The sequence below is a fragment of the Larimichthys crocea genome, chromosome XV, assembly GCF_000972845.2.
Source record: "Larimichthys crocea isolate SSNF chromosome XV, L_crocea_2.0, whole genome shotgun sequence".
NCBI classification, from domain to species: domain Eukaryota; kingdom Metazoa; phylum Chordata; class Actinopteri; family Sciaenidae; genus Larimichthys; species Larimichthys crocea.
Genome location: NC_040025.1, coordinates 9,148,619 through 9,175,819, shown reverse-complemented (window position 1 = coordinate 9,175,819; position 27,201 = coordinate 9,148,619). Strand labels below are relative to the sequence as shown.

The 27,201-nt window shown below is 41.9% G+C and overlaps 3 protein-coding genes across 9 annotated transcripts; 1 reads left to right on the top strand and 2 right to left on the bottom strand.

Moving 5' to 3' along the window:
• Positions 1 to 842: 842 nt before the first annotated feature.
• LOC104932132 (probable G-protein coupled receptor 173) lies at positions 843 to 5,985 on the bottom strand. 4 transcript variants are annotated; one of them, XM_027288641.1, is made up of 3 exons: positions 5,389 to 5,985; positions 3,661 to 4,697; positions 843 to 3,548 (listed from the first exon to the last, which is right to left on the bottom strand). In XM_027288641.1, exon 3 carries the CDS (start codon positions 3,378 to 3,380, stop codon positions 2,175 to 2,177), a length of 1,206 nt encoding a protein of 401 aa, XP_027144442.1. In that variant the 5' UTR covers positions 3,381 to 3,548; positions 3,661 to 4,697; positions 5,389 to 5,985; the 3' UTR covers positions 843 to 2,174. The 4 variants fall into 4 exon arrangements, with proteins under 4 accessions (XP_027144442.1, XP_027144443.1, XP_019110926.1 ...); XM_027288642.1 differs by having other exon boundaries at positions 3,661 to 4,650; XM_019255381.2 differs by lacking the exon at positions 5,389 to 5,985 and having other exon boundaries at positions 3,661 to 5,382.
• A 2,305-nt stretch (positions 5,986 to 8,290) lies between these two features.
• ppp1r3f (protein phosphatase 1, regulatory subunit 3F) lies at positions 8,291 to 17,698 on the bottom strand. Of its 2 annotated transcripts, XM_019255107.2 has the most exons (5): positions 15,967 to 17,698; positions 13,285 to 13,331; positions 12,673 to 12,758; positions 12,320 to 12,346; positions 10,042 to 10,177 (listed from the first exon to the last, which is right to left on the bottom strand). In XM_019255107.2, exons 1-4 carry the CDS (start codon positions 16,830 to 16,832, stop codon positions 12,320 to 12,322), a joined length of 1,026 nt encoding a protein of 341 aa, XP_019110652.1. In that variant the 5' UTR covers positions 16,833 to 17,698; the 3' UTR covers positions 10,042 to 10,177. The 2 variants fall into 2 exon arrangements, with proteins under 2 accessions (XP_019110594.1, XP_019110652.1); XM_019255049.1 differs by lacking the exon at positions 12,320 to 12,346 and having other exon boundaries at positions 8,291 to 10,177; positions 15,967 to 17,693.
• A 928-nt stretch (positions 17,699 to 18,626) lies between these two features.
• tspy (testis specific protein Y-linked) lies at positions 18,627 to 24,155 on the top strand. Of its 3 annotated transcripts, none has more exons than XM_019255180.2 (8): positions 18,627 to 20,044; positions 20,146 to 20,223; positions 20,312 to 20,423; positions 21,078 to 21,232; positions 21,659 to 21,735; positions 22,006 to 22,202; positions 22,425 to 22,490; positions 22,696 to 24,155. In XM_019255180.2, the coding sequence occupies exons 1-8, from the start codon at positions 19,127 to 19,129 to the stop codon at positions 22,743 to 22,745; spliced, it is 1,653 nt and encodes a 550-aa protein (XP_019110725.1). In that variant the 5' UTR covers positions 18,627 to 19,126; the 3' UTR covers positions 22,746 to 24,155. The 3 variants fall into 3 exon arrangements, with proteins under 3 accessions (XP_019110725.1, XP_010736378.2, XP_010736379.2); XM_010738076.3 differs by having other exon boundaries at positions 18,628 to 20,044; positions 22,443 to 22,490; XM_010738077.3 differs by lacking the exon at positions 22,425 to 22,490 and having other exon boundaries at positions 18,628 to 20,044.
• The last annotated feature ends 3,046 nt before the right edge of the window (positions 24,156 to 27,201 follow it).

Here is a 27,201-nt window from a genome sequence, read left to right as displayed (position 1 = left end):
ATCTTAATAAACCAACCTCACAGAGTTAATCAGTTCAAACCTTGTATAACAACTCTAATTCATAAATATCTCTTTGGGTTTTTATACAACCTGTCTTTACACAGTAAGAAATCAAGAATTCTTTTGACTCCACAGCGGTGGTTGTTAGTCAGTGCTTTTTCATTTCATGCAGTGAAGTGTACCAAAGTTAGACGGATGTGTCATAAGTTTCTTTTTTTTGTTGCATATGTTCAGGAACTAAAACACACAGGATGTAATTTGCGCTATAGGGACTGTTAAGGGGCCTGTTTTCCCCTGAAGTGTTCTCCACGGGGGATCCAGTCAGGTCATGACTCAGAATGCATCAAAAGTAGAGTCTTTATTGATGAGTGGGCAAAAGAACCACCTCAGTTAAACTGTACAGTTACAGAATATCATCTCGCGAAGGAATGCCAGACGTAAAAATTATGGACCTCAGTTCACTTTTCACTTTGTCTTTCAACATCTGTACAAGTTGTAATCCACAGTCTTGAATCTATGAAATGCAGTGGAATGCATGCTAATACAGTATGCTGTGCAAGTGTCCACATTTAGAAAAAAATTGACTGCACAAATATATCTATGCCTAACATACTGTAGGTCTGACATTTGTATTACATGAATCTTAATTTGGAGAGACAACTTAATGTAGTCTAAGCCAGTTTTCGTACACCAAACATCTCTGGGGTCGGATGTTTCGATTTTGAACTGACTGTGATCCAGGACGCTCAAAACGTCGACATTTATGTTGAGGGGGGGAAATATAAGAGGGCCTGGTAACATTTGAGTTCCCTTCACACAATAAGTGCCACTTCATTTCTTCATTTTTTTTTTTTTTGTTGTATTCTGGTGAGAGCATAACAGTACTTTAAAAACATTCCCAAGATCATCATTTGCAAATAAATGTTCATTTGCAAATGATTTTTTTTTTTTTTTTAAACGACGCAATTTACATCATCATTCAAGTCATTAAATCCTATGGCCTGTTTGCAATGTACAAGTGTTGTTTTCTAATTATCCGGTTCCCCCTTTTTTCATTATCCATCTATAGTTCACGTTTGCTTGTACATTACCATTAAAAATCAGAATACATTTTCAGTCACGGAAATCCATTTAAAGGATAAATTTCCATATGATGATTGTTCAATTTTTGCATGATTTTGAGACACCAAAGATGAGGCTGCTTTCATACTGACTCAATATCACTGGAACCTATTCTATCGTCGGTATTTCTCTCACCTTCCCTCCTTCCTCCTCTACCTCTACTTTCTCTCTACCTCTTACCTCTCACACACACATACACACCAATTGCTATATAAAAACACACAAGCAGGAATATACATTCCTGTACAGTCTATACAATATGAAATCAAGTCATATTTCAAAATAGTGTCATCTGCTTAACATGTATAGTTTACAAATAAAGGAAAACAGGCAATTTTTTTTTTTTTTTTTTATGATACAAAGAAACCTGACACGCCCTAAATCAAGTCCAAAAAATCAAGCATGTTAGGGGCTTCTTGGGTTCACAACAGCTATTTAAATGTATCCAAGGTTATTTGGGGTCCATTCGATATTCTGCAGTCTCCTTTGAATTACATGAAAAGGCGTCCGGGGTGGTCTATCAATCCGTTCAGACCCTTTGAGTTCCTTGATGTGTTTCAGAGTTAGTAACGCTCTGATCAACACTTTTCCATTCACAGTCACATTTCTTCAAGGATTTCAAACCTCGGCGTGTCTGTTTTGTGCCTCATGTGACACAGAAACTAACTCTCAGTTGAAAGCTCTGGGGCGTGTCTCACTGAAATAAGGCAACATTATTTTTAAAATGGCATCTGTCACACTTAGTTGGAGTGGTGATTGTTGTGATCTTTCCTTTACTTATTAATCATACAGTACATCATCAGAAATACAAACCATTTAAGGGTTACCAGGGCGTTTCTATTGCCCCGTTCAAGCCTTTGCACCTGACACATTTACTCAAATATCAACATTCTTAATGAAATGGCACTGTGCCTGAATTTGTTGGCAAAAATTGGATTTTGTTGTGCAAAAACAACAAAACAGACACTTAACCAAGGTGCATTACGTCACGTCTATTCTCCGAATTTCCCTTTTAAGACCTGAAACATTCTCTTCGTTAAGTTCATATCCTATCACATAATACAGTAGGCCTCATCCTGGGGCAGGTGTTGTTTAGTCCTCCAGTAGGTTGGCAGGTGAGCTCTCAGCACTTTCCTCAGGTCCTCGTTGAGCAGGAGACAGAAGATGGGGTTGACTCCGGCTTGGGCGAAGCTCATCCACACTGTGATGGAAAGGTACCTGTGAGGGATGGAGCAGGACTTGACGAACACCCTCCAGAAGCACGCCACGATGTAGGGAGCCCAGAGGACCAGGAAGAGCAAGGTGATGGTGTAGAACATCCTGCCGAGCCTCCTCTCTGACCTCACCTCTTCCATCCCGAGCAGCCGCCGGTGTTGATTGTGTAAATTCTGCCTGATGCCCAACAGAGTGGGTGGCATCGGACCACGACCGAACCCTGCAATCCAATTAGCTGCAGCTTGACCTGTGGCCCCAGGACCGTGGAAGGTCCAGTTCTGGCTGATAGCTGGCACTAGCTGGACAGGTTTCATCTTGCGGTGTCTGTACTCAAACAGCAGCAGCTTGGCGTAGAAACCGTGGGTGGCCAGGACCACCACAGCCAACATGAGCATGAAGCCCAGGGTGTCGTTGGTCTTCAGGTAGCGGTGTTCAAAAATGCACTGATCCTCATCACGGATGAACTTGTACGTCCCCACGTCAAAGACGGGTGGGAACGCCATGGCAACGGCCAGAGTCCACACCATGCAAATAATGGCGGCACAGGTCCAGATGGTCATGCGCTTGGCGTAGAATCGGTGGTGGGCAATGGCAAGGTAACGGGTGACAGCCACACAAAACAGCATGAAGGCAGCGTGAAAACAAAATAGCACAGCCATAAAAGCCACAACTTTACAACTCAAGGCGCTGTAAGTCCAGGCCGAGCTGTTGTGGACGGAAACCAGCACAAAGGGGAAGCAGGCAGCAGAGCGAACTGCATCGGCCAGGCACAGGTCCAGGAGAAAGAAGTAGGGAGCTTTGTGAAGTGTCCTGTCTCGTAAGACCAGCAGGGACACCAAGAGGTTGCCTACAAGGCTGACACAGATGATCAAACCCAAGAAGACCAGCTTAAAGTAGGCAGACACATCTGTGGCAGAGATTCCTCCACTGTTGCTGCTGCTGTCACTGCTGCTACTGCTGCCGCCTCTTGCCAGTCCACTCTGCGAGGCCAGCACAGCCAGCAAACTGCCGGGACCATCGATGGCAAAGCTCTGGTTAGTCATTCTATCACCTTCCGCAAGAGCCTGCCTGGTTCGGGGCCCCTTTATAAACGCTACTGATCCTCCTACAGCCGTCGTCTCCCACGGCTCTCTCGTCTTTACAAGGAGAGGCCGTAAGGATCTTTTCTACACGACAGACTCATCTTTCCTCTTTGTCCACAACCTCACCACCTGTGAACAGAGACACACATTTTTGAGATATGATAAAAAACAAGATGCCTGACACGCTTGTTAGATCGGAGAAAAAAAAAAAAACGGCCTGCTAGACGGACACAAGACTTACATTTAACGGCATTGACATAGAAGTGCTGTGTTGGGCGACACAGTGGAAATCTCTGCCTTCCTGTTTCTCTATGGCTGGGATCAGATCAGCAGCTCTACAGCATGCCAGCTCCTTGGCTCTCTCAGTAATTACCTTGCCCGTTGCTAAGATACAACAGCTCACATACTTTGTGCAAGTGTGGGTGTTTGAGTGAATGCATGGGGGTGTACAGGGGGGATGGAGCAGACACAGTACAACCAACACTGGGCATGTCCAACAAACAGAGATGTTGTTAAATGAGCAAAAGAACATTATATGCTTTCTCTTCCGCCGCCGTGTGTGCGAGCCCGACAGTCAGTTAAAGAGCAGAGGGTGTAATCTGTACCATTAACAGCACATCACAAGCATGAAGATATAATGGAGCAGAGCGAGCAGCCATTTGTTTTTGTTGTTTTCTTTTTACCATAGGCCTATGTGTGAATTGTGGAATTTTTTACTCAACAGGAGGAGGAAGTTATGACTGTGATTTTCACACTTAGGCCTCACCGTGTCTACAATCAGAAGACGTGATTAAAAACATGAAAATCCAAATCCTAGAAAAACACAAATTTTGAAGATGCAGCTCACCCTCATTTATAGGCAGAAGATGACAATAAAACATAGCTGTGCTGGTCTGGGTGGGCCTTGTCTATGTAGGCCATGAAAACACAATATGATTCTGCTGTAACTGTGGGCTTATTTCTTCCCATACATAACAGCCCTCTGCCACCTTGACAAATATCATTTCACCTGATTTAGATGGCTGCCATGTCAGCTAGGCCCTGAAACACAGGCTTGGGAGTGAAAGGGGGAAAAAAAACAGATGAACAGGTGTCAAAATGTATATGTGTGTGTAAAGGAAGAGAGATGATAACCTACCTTTCATCCTCTCTCTTTTTTCTTTTTTTTTTTGGGATGTGGTGGTGCTGGTGCTGCTGGTGCTGGTGATGATGGTGATGGGGAGATCTGTTCCTTTCTCACGACAAAAACAGAAAAATGATCCCAGTCGTTTCGTTTCACTGTTTGTTAAACCGAGAGAAAAACACATAATAAAGCCTCCATGCTTCTTGCTGTTGTGTGTGCTCTCGGGGCTTCAAACAACACCTGTTATGCATAAATCCATCGCGAGGAAAAATCGAAATTGAGCAACATATAATAAACATAAAGACGATAGAGAGAGAGAGAAGGAGAGAGAGAGGGCTATCTAATAATCAACAGCTGATCAAACCAGTCCAGGATGACGTTAAAAGATATGTATATTTATATATATATATATGAAGAAAAAAATCCACTGCCACCCCTTTTACAGTCTCATGGAGATGGGATGTGTTCATTTGGTCTGTGTCTGAATATCATCCGAGAAAACAGATTTTATGTTGCATCACGTCGAAGATGGATCTCCAGTATAGCCTAGAAACAGACGTGACACATATATATATATATATATAAATATATACTAAAAAACATATATCTTGCTCATATATCCAAAATGATGTCAGATTTTCAATGCTTATAATAACCCACCCACAAACGATAGAGAGGAGAGAGAAGAGGGAAAAAAAGATCGCGCATCCCCCTAAATGAATCGTCTTGGTATGTATATTGGGCTAGTGGCACCAGAACAATTAGTCCACACAGACAACAGCCTCGATACGTCTCTTTTTTCCATCTTTCAGTCACCAAAAATAAAAAATATATATATGTATTTACCCTGAACTGTTAATATGCAGTCTTTGTTTTGCTGTCCAACGAAGGTGGACTACATCTCAATAGTCCACAATAAAAAAAAACCTCCTCCATGACAGAACCAATACATTTTTTTTTTTTTTTTTTTTTTGTGGAGAAATCCAGCGATGTCACGAAGGGATTCACATCGCCAACGCTGTCGAGATCACGATTTCATCCTTTAAAAAAATATATGTATATAAAAAACAACAAAAAAACAAAAAAAAAGAAGGAAAAACAAAAACAACGCGGCTGGATTAGGCGAATTATTCCTGAATAATCCCAATTATGGCTGCTTGCGAGGAGGCAGCTCGCACATTCGCGGAAAGCGTCGGTTTTATTCGGAGAGATGGAGAGAGAGAGAGGAGGGGGAGAGAGAGAGAGGGGGAGAGATGGGAGGAAGAGAGAGAGAGAGGCGGACCTGTGCAGTATTGTGAGCCATCAAGTTGAAAGTGATGTTTTATTCTAACAGTCTCTCTCTCTCTCTCTGGCATCATGTATGACGCGTCTGTTTTCCACAGCTGTCAACAAACTGGGTCTTCCATTGGTCTCCTCGGCCTTGGTGACAGACTGGGGCTGACTGGACCCCCCCCCCAAAAAAAAAAAAAAAAAAAAACAAGACAAGGCCTGAAAGACAGGGCAGCAGCAAGGAATTATGGGTCCTCTGGAAGTATATTAGGCCTCCTCCTTTTTTTTTTTTCCAGTAAACTTCCAATGTGAACCAAAAGTGTCATCATCCCATCCAGAATCTAGTTCATTTTTCAGTTTATATTTATGCAATCTGTAACATAGATGTCTCTTCGTGTGCATTGCTTTATTTATTATAAAAAATCACATTTCATTCACCGTTATTTGTACCTTGAGCTTACCTCTGTTATATTTTATCCTGCTTTATTTAAAGCAACATTGTGCAGATGTTAGCTCAGTTTCAGCATGCAATACCGCTGATTATATTACTTAAGATACAAAATTAAGGAAGTTCAACAACACAAGACACAGCAGCCAGCTAATATTATTTACTAGTCCCAACAGCTCGGCGTCTGTCTTTCGGCCTTTCATTTTCTTGCTTTTTCTCCTATTAGCTTCCTCCGTCAACATCCTCTTCGGAGCCTTTTCACCTCTGTCATTATCTCCATAGAGGCTTCTGAGACCGGTTATATTGCCTGCTTGCCGAGCTCCATTCCTGGCATGGCCAGCCGAAAACCTCATCTTCATCTCGGTGGTCCACAACGGCTGTGGTACAAAAACTAACACTCAACCAAGCTCATAGTCTTCGACAGCCTGGCTAACGAACTGAGCTGACATTAGCTAACAGCAGCTACAGTTCAGCTTACTTCACTGTCCATCAGGAAACTCTGTCAATAATAAACAAGAGTTGTTGTGGAGCAGGGAAAGTGTAGCATCACTGACACTGCAGTTCGAAAGATGGTACAGTTGGATGATCCACACTGAAATATCTACGCAGATATGGATAGACATTACATTGTTGTATTCATAGTCCCCAGAGGATGACGCTGATAGATAGATAGATAGATAGATAGATAGATAGATAGATAGATAATCAGAATAATCAATGACACTACCTTTAGGAATACAGTCTAAAAACAAGCATTTGAGAAACAGCACTATACCTACAGTACCCTAAATACTTTATATGCCACTGTCAATGTACATTTACTTTAAAAAAAACAGGTTTAAAAGCTGTATTCAATATTAAAAGTGATATATTTTCATATAATTCACCTCAGAATATGTAGAAATTTGAGAATGGACTAAACATGTTGAGATTTGTACAGAAATAAATATACAAAAACAGTCAGATTTGGGCTAAATGATGGCTGTGCCGGACCAGACAAAGCCAATGAACATCCATGTATCATTGGTGTTTATTCTTGACATGTTGAAGGAGGCCTTACTGTGAAATGATAAAGTCTCGTCGTCTAGCTGTCAAAGATGTTATTTAAGTAAAAGCCTCGCTGTTTCAACTGTTTCTTGTGATGCAATACCTCCATTTGAACTGACTTAAACTTCCCCCTTAGAGCGATACCACACTGGGAATGAAAGAAAAAAATATCCTGTTTGGTAATAATGTCACAACACCAAGAGAACCTATTTCAGAATCACTGCTTAACACGGCTTTTTGTGGTGTAGTGCTTAAAAAGGCATTAATTATTTCAAAGCAAATGTCTGTGGTAGAATTCACACTGATTATCCACCACGGGTCAGTTTTAAGTCTGCTTAAATTTTTAATACATTTCCACACTCAAGCTATGTGACCATCACACAAATTAATCACTCCCACCCTTTTTCCCCTGCACAAGTGTGCTCTGATTATTAATTTTGTTTTAAGGCCAAATACATAATCCACATAATCCAAAGGATGCCTGACATCCAAGGACGTTATTAAAGTTAATACAAGATACGGTGGATTGATTCAGCAGGAAGACGGTGAAGCAGTTTATGTATCTCTTCAAGTGTATAATGACTGTAATCAAAAATAGTCCGTGACATTTCATCACGCAGCATCTGAGGAGGTTTCCCGAGAATTGTCAGCGTCCGAAAATTGATCTCAGCTTACAATGGCCATGGTGTGCGCTCTACATGACACTATGACTTCAGTGCAATGCGTGACCTTTGGCTTCTCTCTGCAGCTCAGGTTACTGCCTGTGTATTTCCACTTTGAGCGAAGCTGAATGTGCTCCAGAGACAGATGCGCTAAAGGCTCTGATGTTATTTTTGTGGTGTGTCAGTCAGTCTCTCCAAAAATGTTCTGCTCTGCACTGCAGTGCCATTACCGTGTGCATGAAACTGTCATGCACACTACACTTTGTTTTTTTTTTCCCACAGAGTGGATGAAAAGGAAAAGAAATGAACAAAGACGCATGGCGGTGCAGGGTATAGGACCACGTTTTAATGGCAATACACTGCAAAAACTTTCATCACTTCAAACATGTCATTCTTCAGCGCTTCAGTCTGTCTGTGACGTTCTCAAACTAGAGCTATAAAATTTTGTGTTGTGCAACAACAACAATACGGGTTTACTGGCAAAAAATTAACAGGAAGACTTGTGTGCAATAGTGAAGAGACGCTGAGGAGGCTGGTGTTCTCTCATGTTAAATATCACTTTCCACTTGTCCCTCAAGTAACATCCATTTCAAACGGATGTTCACAGGTCATCAGCTTTTCTTTCTTTTTATGGCATTAAGGCAAAAATACTTCACATAACCTTGTCTTTCTTCTGCATTTTGTAAACAAAATACCATTTATATAACAAATCTCTTTAGTTTCCCACTATGGTAATGTTTCTTTTTTTGTCTTTCGTTAAAGACATAACAACACATGGAATTCACAAAAGTTAAACTCGTGGCAGTCTGGTTAGACAATAACCTCAGCTACGTCGACAACAACAATCTAAAGAAACATTTTAACGTCCAACTGATCCAAAAGTAATCGCAGACCACTTACAAAACATCTTATGTATGTATGATAATACACTGTGCTTCAGTATTAGAGTGATCACAAGGGTAGAAATGGGGTAATAATTGACCACTATTCTATCACATACACTTGTTTGACACAATGCATGAAAATATCACGAGTGTTTGTATAATTACTTTCTCTGCTTTGCATGAAAATACTCACAAATTGTACCTGATATGTCTATCCAATATAATCTATATTCATCTAAAAAAACTCACACGGTGACACACACACAACTTCAACAGGAAACTTGTGTGGGGTTTCTTTTTGTTTTGTTTGTTGGCTTATTTTGGAATCACAAAAAGGCACTTGAGAACAGATCAGAATGGCGTAATCACAAGCGGTGCAAGACGTATAGGAGTCCAATGAGGAAGAGGGCGCTGGGTTCCTGCAACACTATCGAGAAGGAGACAACTCCGCTGAGAAAGACGACGGATGGCATCAGATTACGGTTTATGTCATACTCAGGCTGGAGCTCGGAAACCTCTGACAATGTATTTGGTAGATTCTCTAATAATGTGTCAGGGGAAATCTGGAGAGCATCTACATTCTCCTCCCAGGCTGAGGCAGAGGGAAGAGGGAAGTTTTGGCTCACCTCAGTGACACCTGTACTCTCTGAGGGGTTCTCTGAGAGTTCGGGTGATGGTGGAGCTTCACCTTCTGCTCCCAGAGATGCCTGACTCTCTGCCACGGGAGACGAGAGTGCAGGCGTACTGCCTTCGTAATGCGCTGCAGAGCTGGTTGAACCTTCTGATAATCCTGAAGCAAGTTCACTCAGACCCACTGCAACCCCAAGCTCTGAGCCCTGAGTCACACTGGGAGCAGAGACACGCTTAGCAGGCAGCTCAAGACAAGGATGACCGGCTGGGCTGTCGGTCGATCCATCCTCTCTTGTTTCTGGCCACAGATTTGTCTCTGCGGCAGAAAGATGCATGCACGAGGCCTCTGAGGGAGGGATTTCCTCTCCACCAGACTGGGAGCTGTCTGATCTCCGCCTTGACTCTTGTAGGGAAGGGGTTGAATCAGGCAGCAGTGCAGAGGGACTGCTGTCTGTGGGCTGCTCTGCCGTTTGGTTGCCTAATTCACTGTGGAGTCTGGGTAAGGGCTGTGACTTATTTGGTTGGACTGATTCGCTGGCACAGAGTACAAAGGATGAATTAGTCTGAAGTGTGGTTTCGGATGACATACAAGGGAATTGTTCACCTGGGGATACGGTGTGAGAGGACAGTGTGTCATCAACAGATGGAGGCTCTTGGTTGGGTGGGACAGAGGGACCAGATGGGTGTACTGCAATCTGTTAAAGTAAAACAGCGAGACAACGGTGACAGCTAGGAGAGTGTAATGACAAAAGGGGAAAGATTTGTATTCCACATTGACAATGCAAACAAAGAAAAGCATTTTACTGCATACTAATGCTTTTCTGTGGAATGGAACCCATGCTGACATTGTAATTGTGAGGAAATGCAAACAAAACAGGAGCAGTGTGATGAGATTGACATCGTTTTTTTCTTCTTCTTTTTTTAAATATTGGCAAAAACGTACTTTCTAAGGCTTTGGCTTCACTTGTCATCAGTCTCAAGAGTGTAAGAGACAGTCTAAAGATACTTACATGCAGCACAGGAGCATCCAAGGAAGAAGAAAGTAATTTTTGATGATCAAGTTTAACCCTATGTACATATTTCCACATATTGAACTGGCGGGTGGTTGTTTTTCTTTTGAATCCAAAGAACCGGAGCTAAAACCATCAAATAAAGAACCCTTATTTTTAAGTTCACTTGATCTCATTTAAAAAGAAAAAAAAAAGGCTAATAGTCTAGAAACGAGTTTTGCCTGCTGCGAGGCTTCTGTGCAATTCAAGGTCAAACCAAGTTGAAATCAGAAGGATGCGAAACAAAAAAGACAGATAACAAAAGCAGCCCCCATAAGAACAGAAAGTGCAAGGCACAAAAAGCACAAATAACAGAAGGACTAAGACGACGCACGTATTAGATACAAATAAATAGTTTAAGACTGCTGTGACCCGGTCTCAAAACATCACAGAATTACAAAAACACAGTAAAACATACATGTATAATTTCGTATGCTGCTTCGTAAATTTACGCCAAATACTTCTCAAGTTTTCGTCTCACACCTCTTGAGAGCACTTTGCGTAAATCTGTGAAGAAATGACTTAACACGAAACCACACAAGATGAGAAGAACTAAACTTTTGTGCACAACTCAACTGCTCAGCAAGCGAACCGCTAAAACACCATTCTTCGAAATCAAACTTGAAAATTATGACACAAAACTTAAAAACCCTGAATACCCTCAAAATATAGTGGATGACGTGTGGATTAAGGAAAATGCTCATACATTAGTTGACTGGTTCACCTATACCAAAGGGAAACAACATGCATGTGAATACTGATGTAAAACAAGCACTAAGATGAGCTGGATGAGTACATGCCTAACAGATGTACGCGTAGTATCGGTGAGACATTAATACCAGATCACACGTTCTCATGTTATGTTGTTGTTGTAAGGCTTTTCTGTCTGGGCTGTCTGAGGTGGTTTAATCAGTGTTTTGCTGACCGACCAACAACTTCCTCTTTTTTTTTTTCTTCTGAAATACAAATTTCTCCCAGTCAGATGTTTTATGTATGGAGCTGTTCCAAAATCAACTTTTGCTTCCCAAAATGCTAATGTAAGCCCCCCCCCAGGTAATCCTAGTTTTAAGCAGCTCAACAGTTCTTTCTTCCACCATTTTACTGTCAAGAAACAAGATAAAAAAATAAAAAAAGAAGCTGCCTACACTGTAACACTAAGCATCACTGTGAAACTAATTTATTCGCATGTGTGGTAGCTCTACATTTAAAGATTAACATTTCTGGGGGGGAAAAGCGTTTATATTTGCTTTCTTGCCAGGAGTTTGACGAGAAGACTGATACCACTCTGGTGCCTGTTCATTAAATAGGAGTTAGTTTAGCTTAACATAAAGACTGAAAGTGAGATTTCAGGAAGCTGCTGCACTCAGCCAAGAAATAGTCTGGCACATAAACCCCTGTAGGAAAACAAAGTGTTAAAAAAAAAAACTTTTGTACAAATGAACACAAACGAGTGATGCGTTAATTAGCGAGCTGCAGAGGTGTCAGTAGGTGTGCTGTTTACCTTTGGAGTGAGTGTTAGAGTGATATCAGTCTCCTCATGCAACTAATAATATAGTAATAATTCAATATAAACGCCTCGACAGCAGTGCTTAGGAATGAATATTAGTGTTTGAATCACTTAAAATTGACACAAATTCAAATTAAATGGGGTCAAAATCAAAAGGCGCAAAAAAAAAAAAAAAAACATGAACAGCATGCGTCGGGACATGAATACAATAAGAAGCTTGACAAGGAAAATGGCATACAGTGCTCGTGCTACAGCGGCAGCGGTGAGAAGCGAGACATTACCTAAGTTGTTGCTGAAGCTTCAATGAGCTGTGAACAATATAAACAACCAAAGCCATTGATGATGAGCTTTAAAAAAGTTGAACGGGGAAATGTTTGTTATGTTTTATTAGACACATGAATCGCCTAAAGGGGATAAAGCCTGCTCACCTATTAAATGGGAATGTGTCAACAACTGCATGCAAATCAAGATAATTTCAACATAATCCAACAATTTGTTAAATGTGTGTCCTTTGTTGGCAAGTAGGTAAATGTGATGGACTAGTTTGACTTTTGCAGGTCATAGACAGTTCATAAACAAAAGTATAACCCAGATGAATCGTCCCCTTGCTTCCTTTCTTTCCCGTTCTTCTTACCTCTATGTCGATCTCCGGCTGCACAATGACTGGGCACGTAGCTGTAGGCCTGACAAGTCCCGGCTTGGAGGTCCCTGCTTCTTCCTCTGAGGATTTAAAATAGATAATTACACCGTGAGAGTCTGATTAGTCTGAATAGAGAAAAAGCAATAACCGTATTCAGTCGTCTTTTTTTTTAAATCTACAGTATATAAGCAATTAAAGGAGTTTTCCATGGATGAAAACATTCGTGTAATGACTTCGTCTCTCTAAAGTTTGGGGGGAAAATAATCCTAATGATGGCATCGAGGTAATCTCAGACTGGTTTTGAGACTTTGAGACTCAAAGGCTGCATTACAAAGTCAGAGGCAGGGGGTAGTCTAATGACAGACTGCTTCATCGTTTCACGATGGGGGATCCAGATCATATTAGACTTAAAATCAGGACATCTCGGACTCTGCTGCATCAATTTCTTCCTGTCTCTTGTGAATACCCGTACTTTATCGAACACCGCTTTAAGTAAACGGATCAAGTCTACATCCTCTGCAATACCGGGACGTATAATTACCTATTAAATCCATGTTTAATTATGTATGCCTTCTTTTTCTCAGATAGTGAATCATCATAGAGTACCTTCTTCCTTTTCCTGCTCATCCTCTGAATCAAAATCATCATTCATACTGAAACAAAAGAGAGACATTTGGGTTATAAGACAAGAAAGAGAACACAGTCACATGTCTACGTGATTCTACAATGTCCACAGACACACACCACGTGCCTAGAAAACAACATTATTGGCTGGAGATGACGAAGAAGGTGAGACCTTTGAAATAAAAAGATTTGATCATTCTCGGCAAGACAAAAAAAAATGTCCATTTTTGGACTGTAATTCTGCTTTGTAGAGAGTTTTTTCTATTGAAGACTCATCTCGGGCTTTTAAAGGCTGCTGCCAGATACACGTACAAGAAGATAAGACACCATTTTGGTGCTTTGTGTGATTGACTGTTAAAAATAATACTTCATGCATAACAAAGTCACATTGAAAAAATAAAAAAAGGGGTGGTCATACACCATCACCGACACCTGTTCTGGATAATTAGGCTTAATATTTGCTGATGCAGTTCAGCTGTTAATGTGCTGAATTAGCCATTTTAATTGAACACGCACAAAGTATCTCTTTGTGCTGTATTGTGGACGGTCTCTCTGTTTCTGGGCTGCTAAACCAGCGAAGCAGAGTGTACTCGAGCCAAAGAGCCTCAGCGATGACCCATCTTATTCTGGACTGTTTGTTAAAATAGATGTCGAGCTGAATTACTGAGTGAGCTATTGTAGACTCAGGGTGAGGGTCACATGAAAGGATAATATAAGCCAGTAGAAGTTGTATTCATAGTTTGCAGTTGATGTATCAATACCAATAATGTAATTGTGGTGACAGTAATAACTAAACGAGACATCGATCTATTTCACCTAGATGTATTTCTTTGGATATTCCCAATAATCTGTATCCTTCTAACACCTGTGATATGTGCAGAAAGCAGAAGTGTTTTCTATAAGAAGACACTCGTGCTTAAAGAGAGGAGGGGGGTGTGCAACATTGCCAAGAGTCCTGCAGAGGATGCCAAATGAAATAAAGGTCAAGAAGTGTGATAAGCATGTGACAGGAGCTGCACAAATAGAGTGAGGATAACCTGGCAAGCTGTTCATACTCCTTGCACTTTGAGTTTAATATGTGAAAATCTGACAAAGATCTTTGCATTATACATTCCTGGTGATGTGAAGTCTTCAGTCGCTAAGCTCTTAAGTTTTTAAACAGGTTTTCAGGCTTCGTTGCAAAGCAGAAGGAGAAAATATTTATAATAAAGTCGACTCTTGAAAGGGAGCTTTTCATTATGTATTTGAAGGTTGACACAGGCTTACTCTCAGCCTGACACTCAGGCACGTCTCAAACAGTTTGGTTCGATTGTGCGGCCAGGTGTGTACGTTCAGTAGGTAAAGACTGATTTATACCATTTTTTATTTTTATTTTTGATAGCCCTACTCAAGCTGTGAGCCGCGCAGATGTGTCACTGTTTCGCCCAGGTCACGTTGCAAAAAAAAACTCTTGACTGACTCAGCAGCGAGTTGATGCAAAAAAGATGAAGACTGAGGCAAACCTCAGCAATCACACGACGATCAAGACAGATGATACTGAAACAGAGAAGCAGCATTGTTCCCACTCTGGTCTCAGTGTTCACTATCAGCTCCACCGCAGTACAGTATGATATCTATATTTACCAGAGGTGGATGCACTTTGTTTAAATATAAACTAAAACAGAAGTAGGCTTACCACACCTACTGTACGTGTGGGTCCCTCCCACTGGCTGCCTTGTTAATGTGTTGAAATCCAATTATCAGTGAACTTCAGAGCACCTAATGAATCTATAATGGTTGCTATGGTGGGTGGGGGTACAGTTTCTGCTCCCCAAACTCCTTCATTTTCAATCACTGACTCATCCCTAACAACGCATCTGGCCCCTTGCTACTTCCAAACAGCCACAGCTGAGAAAACCTACATGACAACTACATCAGTTTATAGCATGTTTGTTCCTTTTATGGGTCCTTATAAGCATGGGGGATCTTTCATGCTGTCCTCTGTCTCTGTCACCACACGGGGTGAGATTCATCGCACGCTGTCATGTTGATGTAACAATAAACCGAGCATTTAAATCTTCCTCTCAGGGATTAGTTTGACTTTCATGGAATAAAAAAAAAAAGGGAAGAGAAGTGTGCCAGCAGCTAACTACACAAGGCCAATCCTCTGCTCCCCTATGACTCTGATAGAAAAGGTCAGAGGTAAATTTAATGCAGGGAAACGTCAGGCCTGAAAACGACACCTGCCCTTTGCCTATTTTGATCGTCCTCAAACACCACTGGATGATTGGCATTCTGAGGGGAGTGTATACTCTTCAAAACTCACTCAACAAACTTCGAGAAGAGTTCACTACAGCTGCGATACTCACTCACTCACGAGCTCCAATTTTGCACCAAATTGTCTAACTGTGATGATTAATATCCGGCTTTACTTTTGGATTTGCAATCTCCAGGCAGAATTACTGAATAAAGCTGAATTGCCCATTGCACAAAGCCTCGAGGGGAGTTGCTGCTGTTGCACAACCCTGATTCACTTTTGTTATTTTGCACCACTTTTAATCAGACTGAGTTTTACTGATCACAATGAAAGTTGAACACATTGATCTGTGGAGGATGAACAGGTGATCTGTACCCCTTGATGTTTGTCTGACAAATGAAAGCACACAGGTGACAGCAGGTTTTTACCTGTAATCTTTGGGAGGTTTCAGGATACCTCTCTTTTGCCGCACGCCGATGTTTGTCTGAGCTGAATCGTCTTCATAGGACAGGAGCAGAGTTACCACATAATTCATACAGGAGTTATTAGCCCAGTAGTCACCATCAGAGGTTTCATAGCGAACGACAAACTCAATGTGAGAGCCGTGTGTGATATATGGTGGTGCAAATGACAGCTTGAAGCTGAACTTATCAGTGGCCCCATCATGAGATCCCTGGACATACTCTGCTGGGTGATCAAAGTAAGTGGCCCAGTTGTCCATGGTTGACCTGATGTAAACTGCTTTGTGGAAGGAGATGTTCAGGACTCGTATTACCCCAGTGAAAGCAAGTGGCTCATTCTCAACTGGAGACATCTGCTCAACCTCCACTTTGTTACTGTGCACAGCCTGCAGCAGGGCACTGCCAGTGGGTGCGTTAAACTCTAGTTGCACATGATATGTGGGTTCTCGCTCTGGCTTTCGATACTTTGCTTCCTCTTCCTCCCACCTTGCAATGTCCTCTTCGTCGTCCGAATCAAACGCAACAAATTCCTTCACGTCCACCAGATCTCCACCTGTTGTGTCGGCGAATGACACACTCTTTCCTCCAGAAAGCGCCTGGTGGATGCGCATGTACTCGGCAGTCTCATCGAAGATGGACGCGCCTCGCTTTCTGGGCACCGGGGAGCATCTTGGGATGAGGTGGACGTCCTCGGTGTCATCGTCTTCATCATCCTCATCATTATTATCATCCTCATCGGGTATGGTGGACCTACTCGCTGCCTCCTCGGCCGACCTGCCAGTTTTAATCGTGGTAAAAAGGCCCTCTTGATTTGGTATGGTTAAAAAAGACATTTTTGCAGAAGTGTACACTCATGGAAGCTGTGTGCTGAACAGAGTAGGCTACATATGACGTCTCCAAAAAAAAAAAAAAACCAAAACAGAAAAGAAAAACCACTAACACTACTCAATACTCATGCTTTGCGCAGCAGTGGCCAGTGTAGATCCAGCGCTGTCCCTGCGTTTACGCGCAGAGCCTCTCCACTCCGGTCAACGTGTGGCGTTAAATGTCACCCATGAAAAAACGTGTCTTTATTGCCAGCCCTTCAGATAGTGTATCCTCTGGTTTACATGACTTTAAGCATCGCTATGAAGGAGCAGCCTCTAATTATAGCACTGACCTACCGGGCTTTCCATGTCCCAAATTTGTCTTTAAAGTTGGTATAATCCTGCGACCCCCCCTTGTTCTGTTTGGTTCCGGCTGGCTATACGCCCACTACTGGAAATGGGATATTAAAGCGATATCATATCTGTCGATTGCAGGCCATGCTCGGGTATGACACCCTCTTTATACTGATGTATGGACACCACGAGTATATTAAAAGTGTTATTATTTCAGGAAGTCCCAAAAGTAAAATCCATAGTGTGTGTGTGTGTGTGTTTATTTAGATCTATCAACAATCACATATCCCTGCTGCAAGACTAGGCTATGATAAATGATTTGTGTGTGTGTGTGTGTGTGTGTGTGTGTGTGTGTACTTTACTACAATATGCTTCTATTGTGGGGACCAGAAGTAAACCCCAGCCTCACATAGCTTTTTGACACAATTTTTTTTAGAAGGCCTAATTTTATTGCCAGAGAAGGTATTTTCATACCTAAAAGTAGGCTAACCTCATCCTGATATTTCTATCCAAGAACTATGGTGCTCAAGTTAAAAAAAAAACTTTCACAGTTTCATTTTAATTAATGACACTATAATAACTATAAACAAGTCTAATTTAAGCACTTCTAAAAAAATGTATGAACTGTAAGAAGTTGCAAAGGAAAGAGAGATCTTATTAGGAGGCTATTGTGTTTGTGTGTTTACACCAGAGAAGTATTTACTTCTTGAGGTCGTAAACCATATGTGTGATTAATTGTGACTTTCCTACATTGTAATATCACATTTATAACATGCAGCCAGATGCATATTTTAACCTGTTTTTAATGTTGTATTCTTTGACACTGACAGCTGCACTTCCTCGCTGCGCAGTTTTTTTTATTTATCTGTTTATTATTTTATATTTTTTATTTTATATTTATTTTTTTGCATCACTGCACAGTTGTTTTTTAATTTTATTTTTTATTATTATTATTATTTTGTATTATTTGTATTGTTTTTATTTATTTTTTTCTATTTTTTATTATTTCTATTTATTTATTTAGCATCGCTGCGCAGTTGTTTTTTTTATTTTATTTTTATTTTATTTTTATTTTTTTAGTTTTTTTATTTTCATTTATTTATTTATTTTGCATTGCTGCGCAGTTGTTGTTTTTTTTATTTATTTATTTTTTATTATTTTTATTTTATTTTTATTATTTGGGTTTTTTTTTAATAAATTTTTTTATTTTTATTTATTTATTTTGCATCGCTGCGCAGTTGTTGTTTTTTTATTTTTTATTATTTGTATTTTTATTTTATTTTTTCTATTTTTATTTATTTTTTTATTTATTTTGCATCGCTGCGCAGTTGTTGTTTTTTATTTTTATTTTTTTATTATTTTTATTTTATTTTTTATTATTTTTATTTATTTTTATTTATTTATTTTGCATCGCTGCGCAGTTGTCTCACTGCTCCGGATAGATTACGGCGTAAACACACCCTTGTCTGTGATTGGCGGAGACGTTTTTAGCGCGGCGTGCCGTAGCCAATCAGCGGATTGTTTTTCCTGTCACGTCGGTGCACGGATAGTAAAGCTAACGGATAATGCAAACATACAAACTAACATAAAAACAACGTCGGCTCGTCGCTGAAGGGCCACGCGGCGCGGTGAAGGTTTGACTGTTGTTGTTATTTTGTTATTTATCAGCGAGGATGTGGCGCGAGCCGTCGCCGCGAGGACACGCGAGCTAACTGACGTTAGCACGAGCGCGCTAGTTTTTAACCGTTGCTCGCTCGCGAAGGCCGCGGCTAGCTATGCTAACGGAGCCGCTTCCTGTTTCGGCTTCATTGAGGATGTAGTTTAACGTTACCGGGCAAAGTTACACAATCACAGCGGCTGTACCGAGGAGCGTGTTCAGTGTGAGTGTGACCGGCGGGTTTTTAAAAGAAACGTGCTCCCCGTTTGAGTTACCGCGTCGTGGGGGCTACTTAGCTGCGTGGCTAAGCATGAGTGAGGTGACGGACTGCAAACAGTCCGCTGACTCCGCGTCGAGGAAGCGGTGTCCGTCCCCGGACCACCACCGCCACGATGATGGAGAAGGCAGCACGATCCCCTGCAAGTCCACAAAAGTAAGCGACGAGTCCAACGAGGCGCTGACGGAAAGTTGTAAAAACAACAGCGAAGCCGAGAGTAAAGCCGGACAGGTGAAAGAAGCAGCAGCTGTTGTCGTGCAAACGGAGCCGGGTTCAGACAGTCAACAGCTGCCCGTCAACAACTCCAAGACTGATGATGGCAACGCGGAGAAACCACACTCCTCAGGTGCACAACAGAGATCTGCTGACACAAAGACTAAACCGGGTCCCTCAGCTCCCCTGGACCAGTCCGACTCAGCGGCCATAGCAGCTGCTGAAGCACTTGCCAGTCTCACGGGAGGAGACGGGGAAGACAGCCAAGAGACTCCTTGCTCATCTGAAAAGGCCAAACAGGTGAAACAGGGGAGCAGGTTCAAACAGCGAGGGGCCCACCACCAGTCCTCCAAGGCGGGCTCCAAAACGCAGGCGGCTGCTGCGGACAGCTCCACGTCTGTGCACAGCACCGACCGAGAGGATGCGGATGACATGCCAGAAGCGGACGAGGGCGACGAATCCATATCTGGATCGTCCTCCACTCCGAGCTCCTCGTTCCCGTCGGACAATGAGGACAATGACGACGGGGAGTGTGCCATCGTGTCCGTTAAGATGGCCCCGGAGATGAGGCAGTCGGTGGCTCTCTTGGCGCAGGTTCAGATGAGGCTGGAAGCTCTGGAGAAGAAGAGCGCCCGGCTCCACCAACGGCTGGAGCTGAAGATCAGTCGTCAGCGGCGCCCACATCTGGATCAGCGCAGCTCCATCGCCAAAACCATCCCCGGTTTCTGGGTGACAGCTGTATCCTTTTTGTTTTAAATGAAAACACGCCTCCGTTCATATGTTGCGATTGAGTAATTGTCACGAACACATGTTTTCCCCTTTAACTTTTAACGTGCCAGCTGTTGAACCACCCACATCTCTCGGCTCACATCGACGAGACGGATGAAGATGCTCTTAGTTACATGACCGATCTTGAGGTAAGAAAAGCATGTGTATGTATGTTTTTTTGTCTTTGCTCTGGTTGTATACGACTCGTAGTGAAATCCCCTCGTGTGTCTCGAACAGATCGAGTCCTTCAAGAATAATAAACTAGGCTACAGGATCCGTTTCCACTTCAGACGAAACCCGTACTTCCAGAACAACATCATCATGAAGGAGCTGCACCTCGGCATGGGAGGTAAGTCAACACAGTTTGTCACAACGCTCCAAAGAGTCTGAATACTGCAAAGACATGTGACGATATATGTAATATTTGGTATATAACAAAGAATTACACACCAAAACCAACATATTGTTATTTATCTTGTATGTTTTTCTTTTGCAAACCCTTTTTAAAACATATAATTTGAACCAGTCAGTCATATTTTTGAATAAAAAGACAAATAGCGACACCTCTTTGGCGAGCACAAAGCCGGAAAACCACAGACAAAGTCCAACAGCTGTGTCACAATAACAAACACTGCAGTCAGGCAGTTAATGCTCCAATAACGTCCGATGTTATGGTCATTTTATTGCCTATCTATGTAAATATGGATGGAGCGAGCATAACGCCTCAGAAGCTGCTGTAAAGATAACATGCTGTAAACGTTTGTCAGATATATATTTAACAGATTTGTCGAGCAGCTGTTTGTAACATCAAACAGTCGAGTTGTTGTTTACATGTCGAACGGTTCAAAGAAATCCTAATCTTCATCTCTCAGACTTGACCGAGCGCTCTCTGATCGCACGTAACATCTAAAGATCCGTATTGATCGCCACTTTGAGGCTTTTATCGCCGTTAAAATCCCGGCTCACCTTCTTCTAATCCCGGCTGCTCGTCTTTTCCCCCAAGGATCTCCCATGTCGTTCTCCAACCCCATCCTGTGGCACCGTGGACAGAACCTGACGGCCCACAGCGAACCCAGGAAGTCGTCGCGCGGCGTCTACCAGACCTTTTTCAGCTGGTTCAGCGACCATAGCAACCCAGGGCAAGATGATGTAGCACAGGTACGGCCGACCACGCCTTCATGCACGCACAGAGAAGATCATTAAGACGAGCACGGTGTTTGCACTGCCAGGCTTCGGGAGATATGATTTGTTAAAACACTGCGGTGACTTGTACTCGGACCGGCCAGCCTGCATCTGTTGCTGCAGTTTTCGTGATAAATGTTTAACATTTTCTTCTGCCAGAGAACAAGTAATTGCAGTCATTATGTGCCAGATGTGTGCTGGAGGTCAGAAAGGTTTAATCAGATTAAAATTCTCTGTCAGTTATTCAACTTTCTTGCCTGTTTATGATTATAAAGATTCAGGGATCATGCACACATTCAGAAATAATAGCTTGTTTCTGCTTGTTTATTCTTGCACGTTGTATTAAAACCCTTTTCATATCCACACACGTTGTATTGAAATGACCTCTGTGCTCGTGTTTAGATACTTAAGGACGATCTGTACAGAGACCCTCTGAGATACTACCTCACTCCGCTCTGGGAACCGAGGGAGAACGGCAGGTAAAATATATATGTGTGTGTGTGTGTGTGTGTGTGTGTGTGTGTGTGTGTGTTCAAGCCGCAGACATAAACAGTGTAATGTGTACCCACTGGACAAACCACTTATTAAGCTATAAATTCTGGGAATATTCTGAGCCTCTGGGCCTTGAAATTATAGTTCATGTGCAAACTGCAACAGTTTCCTGATTTTTATTTTTCTGGTCCTAAGACCAGGTGGGATGCATACCAAAACAATGAGTGTGTGTGTGTCTCTTTTTTTTTTTCCTCCAGTGGTGGCAGTGGGGCCCGAGCAGCTGACAACGGTAATGGAGACGAGTGCGTGGTGATCTCCGATTCGGATGATGAGCCCGGCGAGGAAGCGGGCGAGGCCGAACAAGGTCACAGTCGGGAGGAAGAAGAAGAAGAGGAAGAGGAGGAGGAGGAGGAAGAAGATGAAGAAGGAGAGGAAGAGAGGGGACCAAGTGCTGGTCAGTGCTAAAGTAGAGCTTTTTAAAAAGCAGCTAAAACCCCACTGGTCCACACAGCTGGTCGGGGTACAGTGACCATTTCAACATTAGATTATATTACTTATAGATTTATCTGTATTTTAGTGTATTATGAGACTGTGAAAGGCTAAGGGCTTTACTGGCTTGTGTTACTGTAGCTGTAATATAAATGTCTGGGTAATGCAGGCTAAACTGAATAGACAGGAAATATCTCCTCCTCAGATGAGAGCCCAGAGGAGGATGATGATGGTGGAGAAATTGTGATTGACGGTAAGACACCATTCTTAACAGCAGTGTTGCAAATTCACCACTATGACAACAAACAAACAAACAAACAATCAGTGTGGGGGTGGAAGTTCGTCTAGTTTCTCTACTTTTTAACTGTCTGTCTACTTTGTGTTTTTAACGCTTCATCATATTTCGTATCAGCGAGGATCCCTTTGAAATGATCGTTTCTGTTTTCGCCCTGCTGTAGGTTCTGATGACAGCGAGCAGGACGAGGAGGAGGGCGAGGAGGAGGCCTGAAAGGAAGAAGTAAAGAAGAGTGTGTACTTCGATGAAGACGACGCCGACGACGAGTCATCAAGGGACCAGAGACCATGAAGAAGATGAAGAGGATGCCCGGGGTTGGCGAAGAGTACCAGAGCAATTTATTGTCATTTTTACGCACAGAATATCAGTTTTTGTTTGTTTTATACCTAAAAATACATAGATTAAAAAATAATAAAATAAAAAAAATCAGGGTTAACTATAACAATAAAAGCCAAGGCAGCATGTCTCACTTTTTTTGCAAATTTTTTTTTTCTAAAACCGGTTCATACAACAAAGTGTTCTTCTATTAAACAAGGGACACGCACAACAGCCTCTACACGCATGTCGGTGAGATTTCAGAGTGCCGCTAACTCGTCGGCGGCAGAAAATTTGCAAATGCAGAAAATAGTCAGTGGCATTATTATTAGGTGGTCATTTCAAAGCAAAGTTTTGGCTTTTTTAAAAATAAATTGAAGTGATAAGTCACAAGCTAAATTTAAAAAAAAAATGATGACAGTACATTTCAGATGCACTGGAGTACTGAACCAAAATTTGTTCTCAGGGATGATCATGGTGGTAGTTTTATTGAAAGATACATAACTGATTTTCAGAAATTTCTACTCTCTGGTTATTGTTGGCCGTGTATAAGGAAACGTGTACTCTACTGTAGTAAATAGGAACAAATATTGTTTTAATATGCTACTTGTGTTTTTCCTTCTTCATCTATCTGTTCAGTCTTGTCGCAACTCCCCGACATCCACCCGTTAGAAACCCGTAAAACCATCTCCGATGTTTAAAGTCATGGCGTAGTTTGACAAACAACGTTTCTGTGGTTTTCCTACATTTTTTTTTTTTTGTAACACTCTCTCTACGATAAGTAGCTTTTGTGTTTTCTTTCTAGATTTTAACTTAATTTGAAAGCTGGTATTTATTACAATGTTTTTTTTTTTTGTTTGTTTGTTTGTTTTCTACACGTCCACATCACAGCATGCCTGTGAGCATGAAATGTAAAACATGATTACATTACTTACAAGGCTTTTTTTTCTTGTGCACAGTGTCGGTAAAAAAAAAAAAAGTTTAAATCCACAGCAACGTTTCTGGGGTGCACTGTAACAAAGTTTAGTATTTGTATTTGCTTACTTTTTTCTTAGCAATGACCTGTAAATAATATTTCAGCATTGTCTTTTGGATGAGACGAGTACACGTGTTTAATCCATGGATAAATTTATCAAATAATCTGGAGGGTTTTTTCATAAACATGATCAGAAAGTTATATTTTGTGTGCTGTGTTTTATAGAACACTGTAGTTTAAAGATACCTACCTGTTTGTTGCTTTTGGTTAATTTTTGTTTGCTTAAAGATAAATGTCCACCTTTTGACCTAATAAAATAGGCAGTTGTTTCACTCTGCTGTCTGTTGTGCTTTACATACACGGTAACTAAAGGGTGTCACGATGATGTGGAAGTGACATCTTATCCTCATCGGGGTCACAGAGGGGCTGACAGCTGACTTTGGGGTGGACGAGTCGGCAGCTCATCGCAGGGGACGTGGAGACAGACAACCGTTCACACTCAAATTTGCACCTTTAAGTCACCAATTAACCTGTTAAGTGAATATCTTCGGGCTGTGTGACCCGGAGAGAACATGCAACTCCACACAGAGGGGCTGAACTAGGAACCTTCTTGCTGTATTCTGTCCTTATGGACAGTAACTACTAATATATTTAATATCTAAAAATCAAATGTTGGTATTGTGTAAATAATCCAGCATCTCTGTGGTTCACACTCAGTGTTTTTTGCACTTTTACACAGTTGTGGTTACAGACTCTCTGCATCTCCCTACACTTGTATTTTAAGTTTAATTTAAAAACAATAGATTAAAGATTAATTTGACTTCTTTTAAAAGAACAGTGACAGCTGGAGAGGTAGACAGGAAATTCAGAAAAGAGAAGGGATGACATGCAGCTGAGAACTTAAGGATTTTACCATTGATATGTTTGGTGCATGCCCCTTTTCTACAGATATCATAAAAATACTTTAAGCATGATTATAAAAAATTATATATTTCTGTTCTTGCTGCAGAATGAGCTTGAGTTTGTGCACAGCAGAACCACAAGGTGGCAGTGCCATTCAGATTATTGTCTCTTGTTAAGACTCCCTTTTGATTATAGGTGACTACAGTATATTATACAGTACTTTGATGTCAGTGTTTAAGCTTTTTAAGGCGTACAGATGAGAAATGGTGACATCTCGCCTTTACACAACTCTCTCAAATCCGAAGAACTCCTCATAACAAAACATAAACGCGTGACTTGTTTACACAACAGTCACTTCTCTGATATGTACATGGAGAATCGAACCAATCCCGCTGAGATACAGCTGTTCTTTAATGTATTTCATCTTTGATGTTGACGGCAGTGTGTAATATCGTGACATTTTGAATGTAGCACTGCAAATAGCCCCGGGTAAGACATTTTTGGACAGGCCCGGACAAAGGAGCAGCAGCGGTGTTGCAATAGTACACTTAAACCCTTGATTCCACTTTTAATGCACAGCTATAAATATTCCACCAGCAAAAACCTGTCCTGCTGTAGGCCCAGCAGCACCCAGGGTATGCAGTCTAGGATGGGCATATACTATTAATACTGATGATGGAAACACCGTGAAATGATCCCATGTGAAACCCAGTGTTTGTCTCCTCCTTTGAAGCAGCTTTATCCAGACGCCCTCTGAACAAAACATGTTTTTATGACCGATGAATTAATAATGTGGTTGGTTCCTACAATATTGATTGTGACAAACTAAGTACAGATTGCTGGGACAACAAAGCCATCCTCGAGGCTGCTTTGTGGTCTGAGGGTTGTCTGTTGAAGCCTTTGTTGTGTATTGGGTGGCAAAGGCCTAAATGGAATCCCCTAGTGTAAACTACACTCCTCTTGGGTTGAGCCAGTGTTGCTACTGTACACAAATCATCTTGTCATGCTGCTTCATGCTGCTCTCACGTTTCACGGAGTTAGTTTGGCGGAATCTGCAGACTGATTCACTGTAGACTGAAAAAAATGAAAAGATAACACACACGCACACACACACACACACACACACACACACACACACACACACGGCTCATTCTTCATCTGTGTGATTGATGTTTGGAAGGATATTTTTTCTCCTGTAAAGTGTAGAAGAGAAAAAAAGGGGCTTGTGCTGCTTCTCTGGGGCACATCTATAGTGAGTAATCTGATAGGTTGAGGTAAGGGCCTTGAATACCAACTACCTGTGTGTGTGTGTGAGTGTGTGTGAGAGAGTGTGTGTGTCTGCTGGTTTGTGAGAGCTTGCATTCTTTTACGCACCTCCATGCACGCATGCATGCATATTTGCAAGTTTTTCACCGTGCACCGCGCACGTATGCGTGATTGTGTCTGCTTGTCTGCTCGTCTGGGAGCCGGTAATCAAGATGAAGCACAGCATTTGAACTGTGCAAGAGGGTGGAAAACACAGAGAGGGGATAGGAGAGAATAGGAGAATAGAATATAGAGTATGATTGAGGGAAATGGATGGGATGCAGTGATAAGCGGAGATGCCTGGGCCCTGACAGATACACACAGCAGATGGATGACTCTTATCTGGGAGATCACAGAGTGCATACTCACGCCTAGGCCCCAGTTACAGAGAGAGCCTCGATCACACCAGACAGATGAATAGGCCAACCCCCCACCAATCACACTGCACATACAGTTACAGCACACACCTACACACGCAACCACTTGACAGAACGAACAGATTGCGGCTCTCGCTCGCGCGTTTTTTTTTTTTTTTTACCTTCGACGTCTTTGACATTGACATTCACCTGGAGTCCAGGCGTCTCAAGGATGTGCCTGAAAGAGGGGAGGGAGGGGAGAAAGGAAAAAGGGTGCGGTGGGAGATAAGAAGAAATCGTTTTCATTTTAATTGAAACGGCAACAGAGCAATTTGTGTGTGTGCATGTGTGTGTGTGTGTGTGCATCCCATGCAGACATGCACTCTGTTCTCACTTTTTTTTTTCCTGAGCAGATTTTCACTGAATCTCTGAGCACAAACAAAGAGGTTAAGACGGGAGCTGAAGTTACACAACACAGGGGAAAGAAACATATCTACTTAACCGTTAAGCGGCTGTTACCAAAAGGGTTTTTTTGCAAGAGTGCTGACAGATTTACCTCTTTAAGACACAAGCGCTGTACTTTGACTCATCAGCCTCACATCCCTCACTATCCTCCTCTTCATGTACAGTAAACTCCCCTCCCTCTCTACCTCCCTCCCCTAACACACACCCCTTGTTATTTGGAAAAAGCTCTTCTTCTTCTTCTTCTTCGACAGCTGTTGATTCTCCCAGCTGCATTTTATAGCGAGGGAGAGAGAGAGAGAGAGAGAGAGTGCCAGTCTTGTCTTCAGGGGCAGATGGTGGCTGGCTGGCC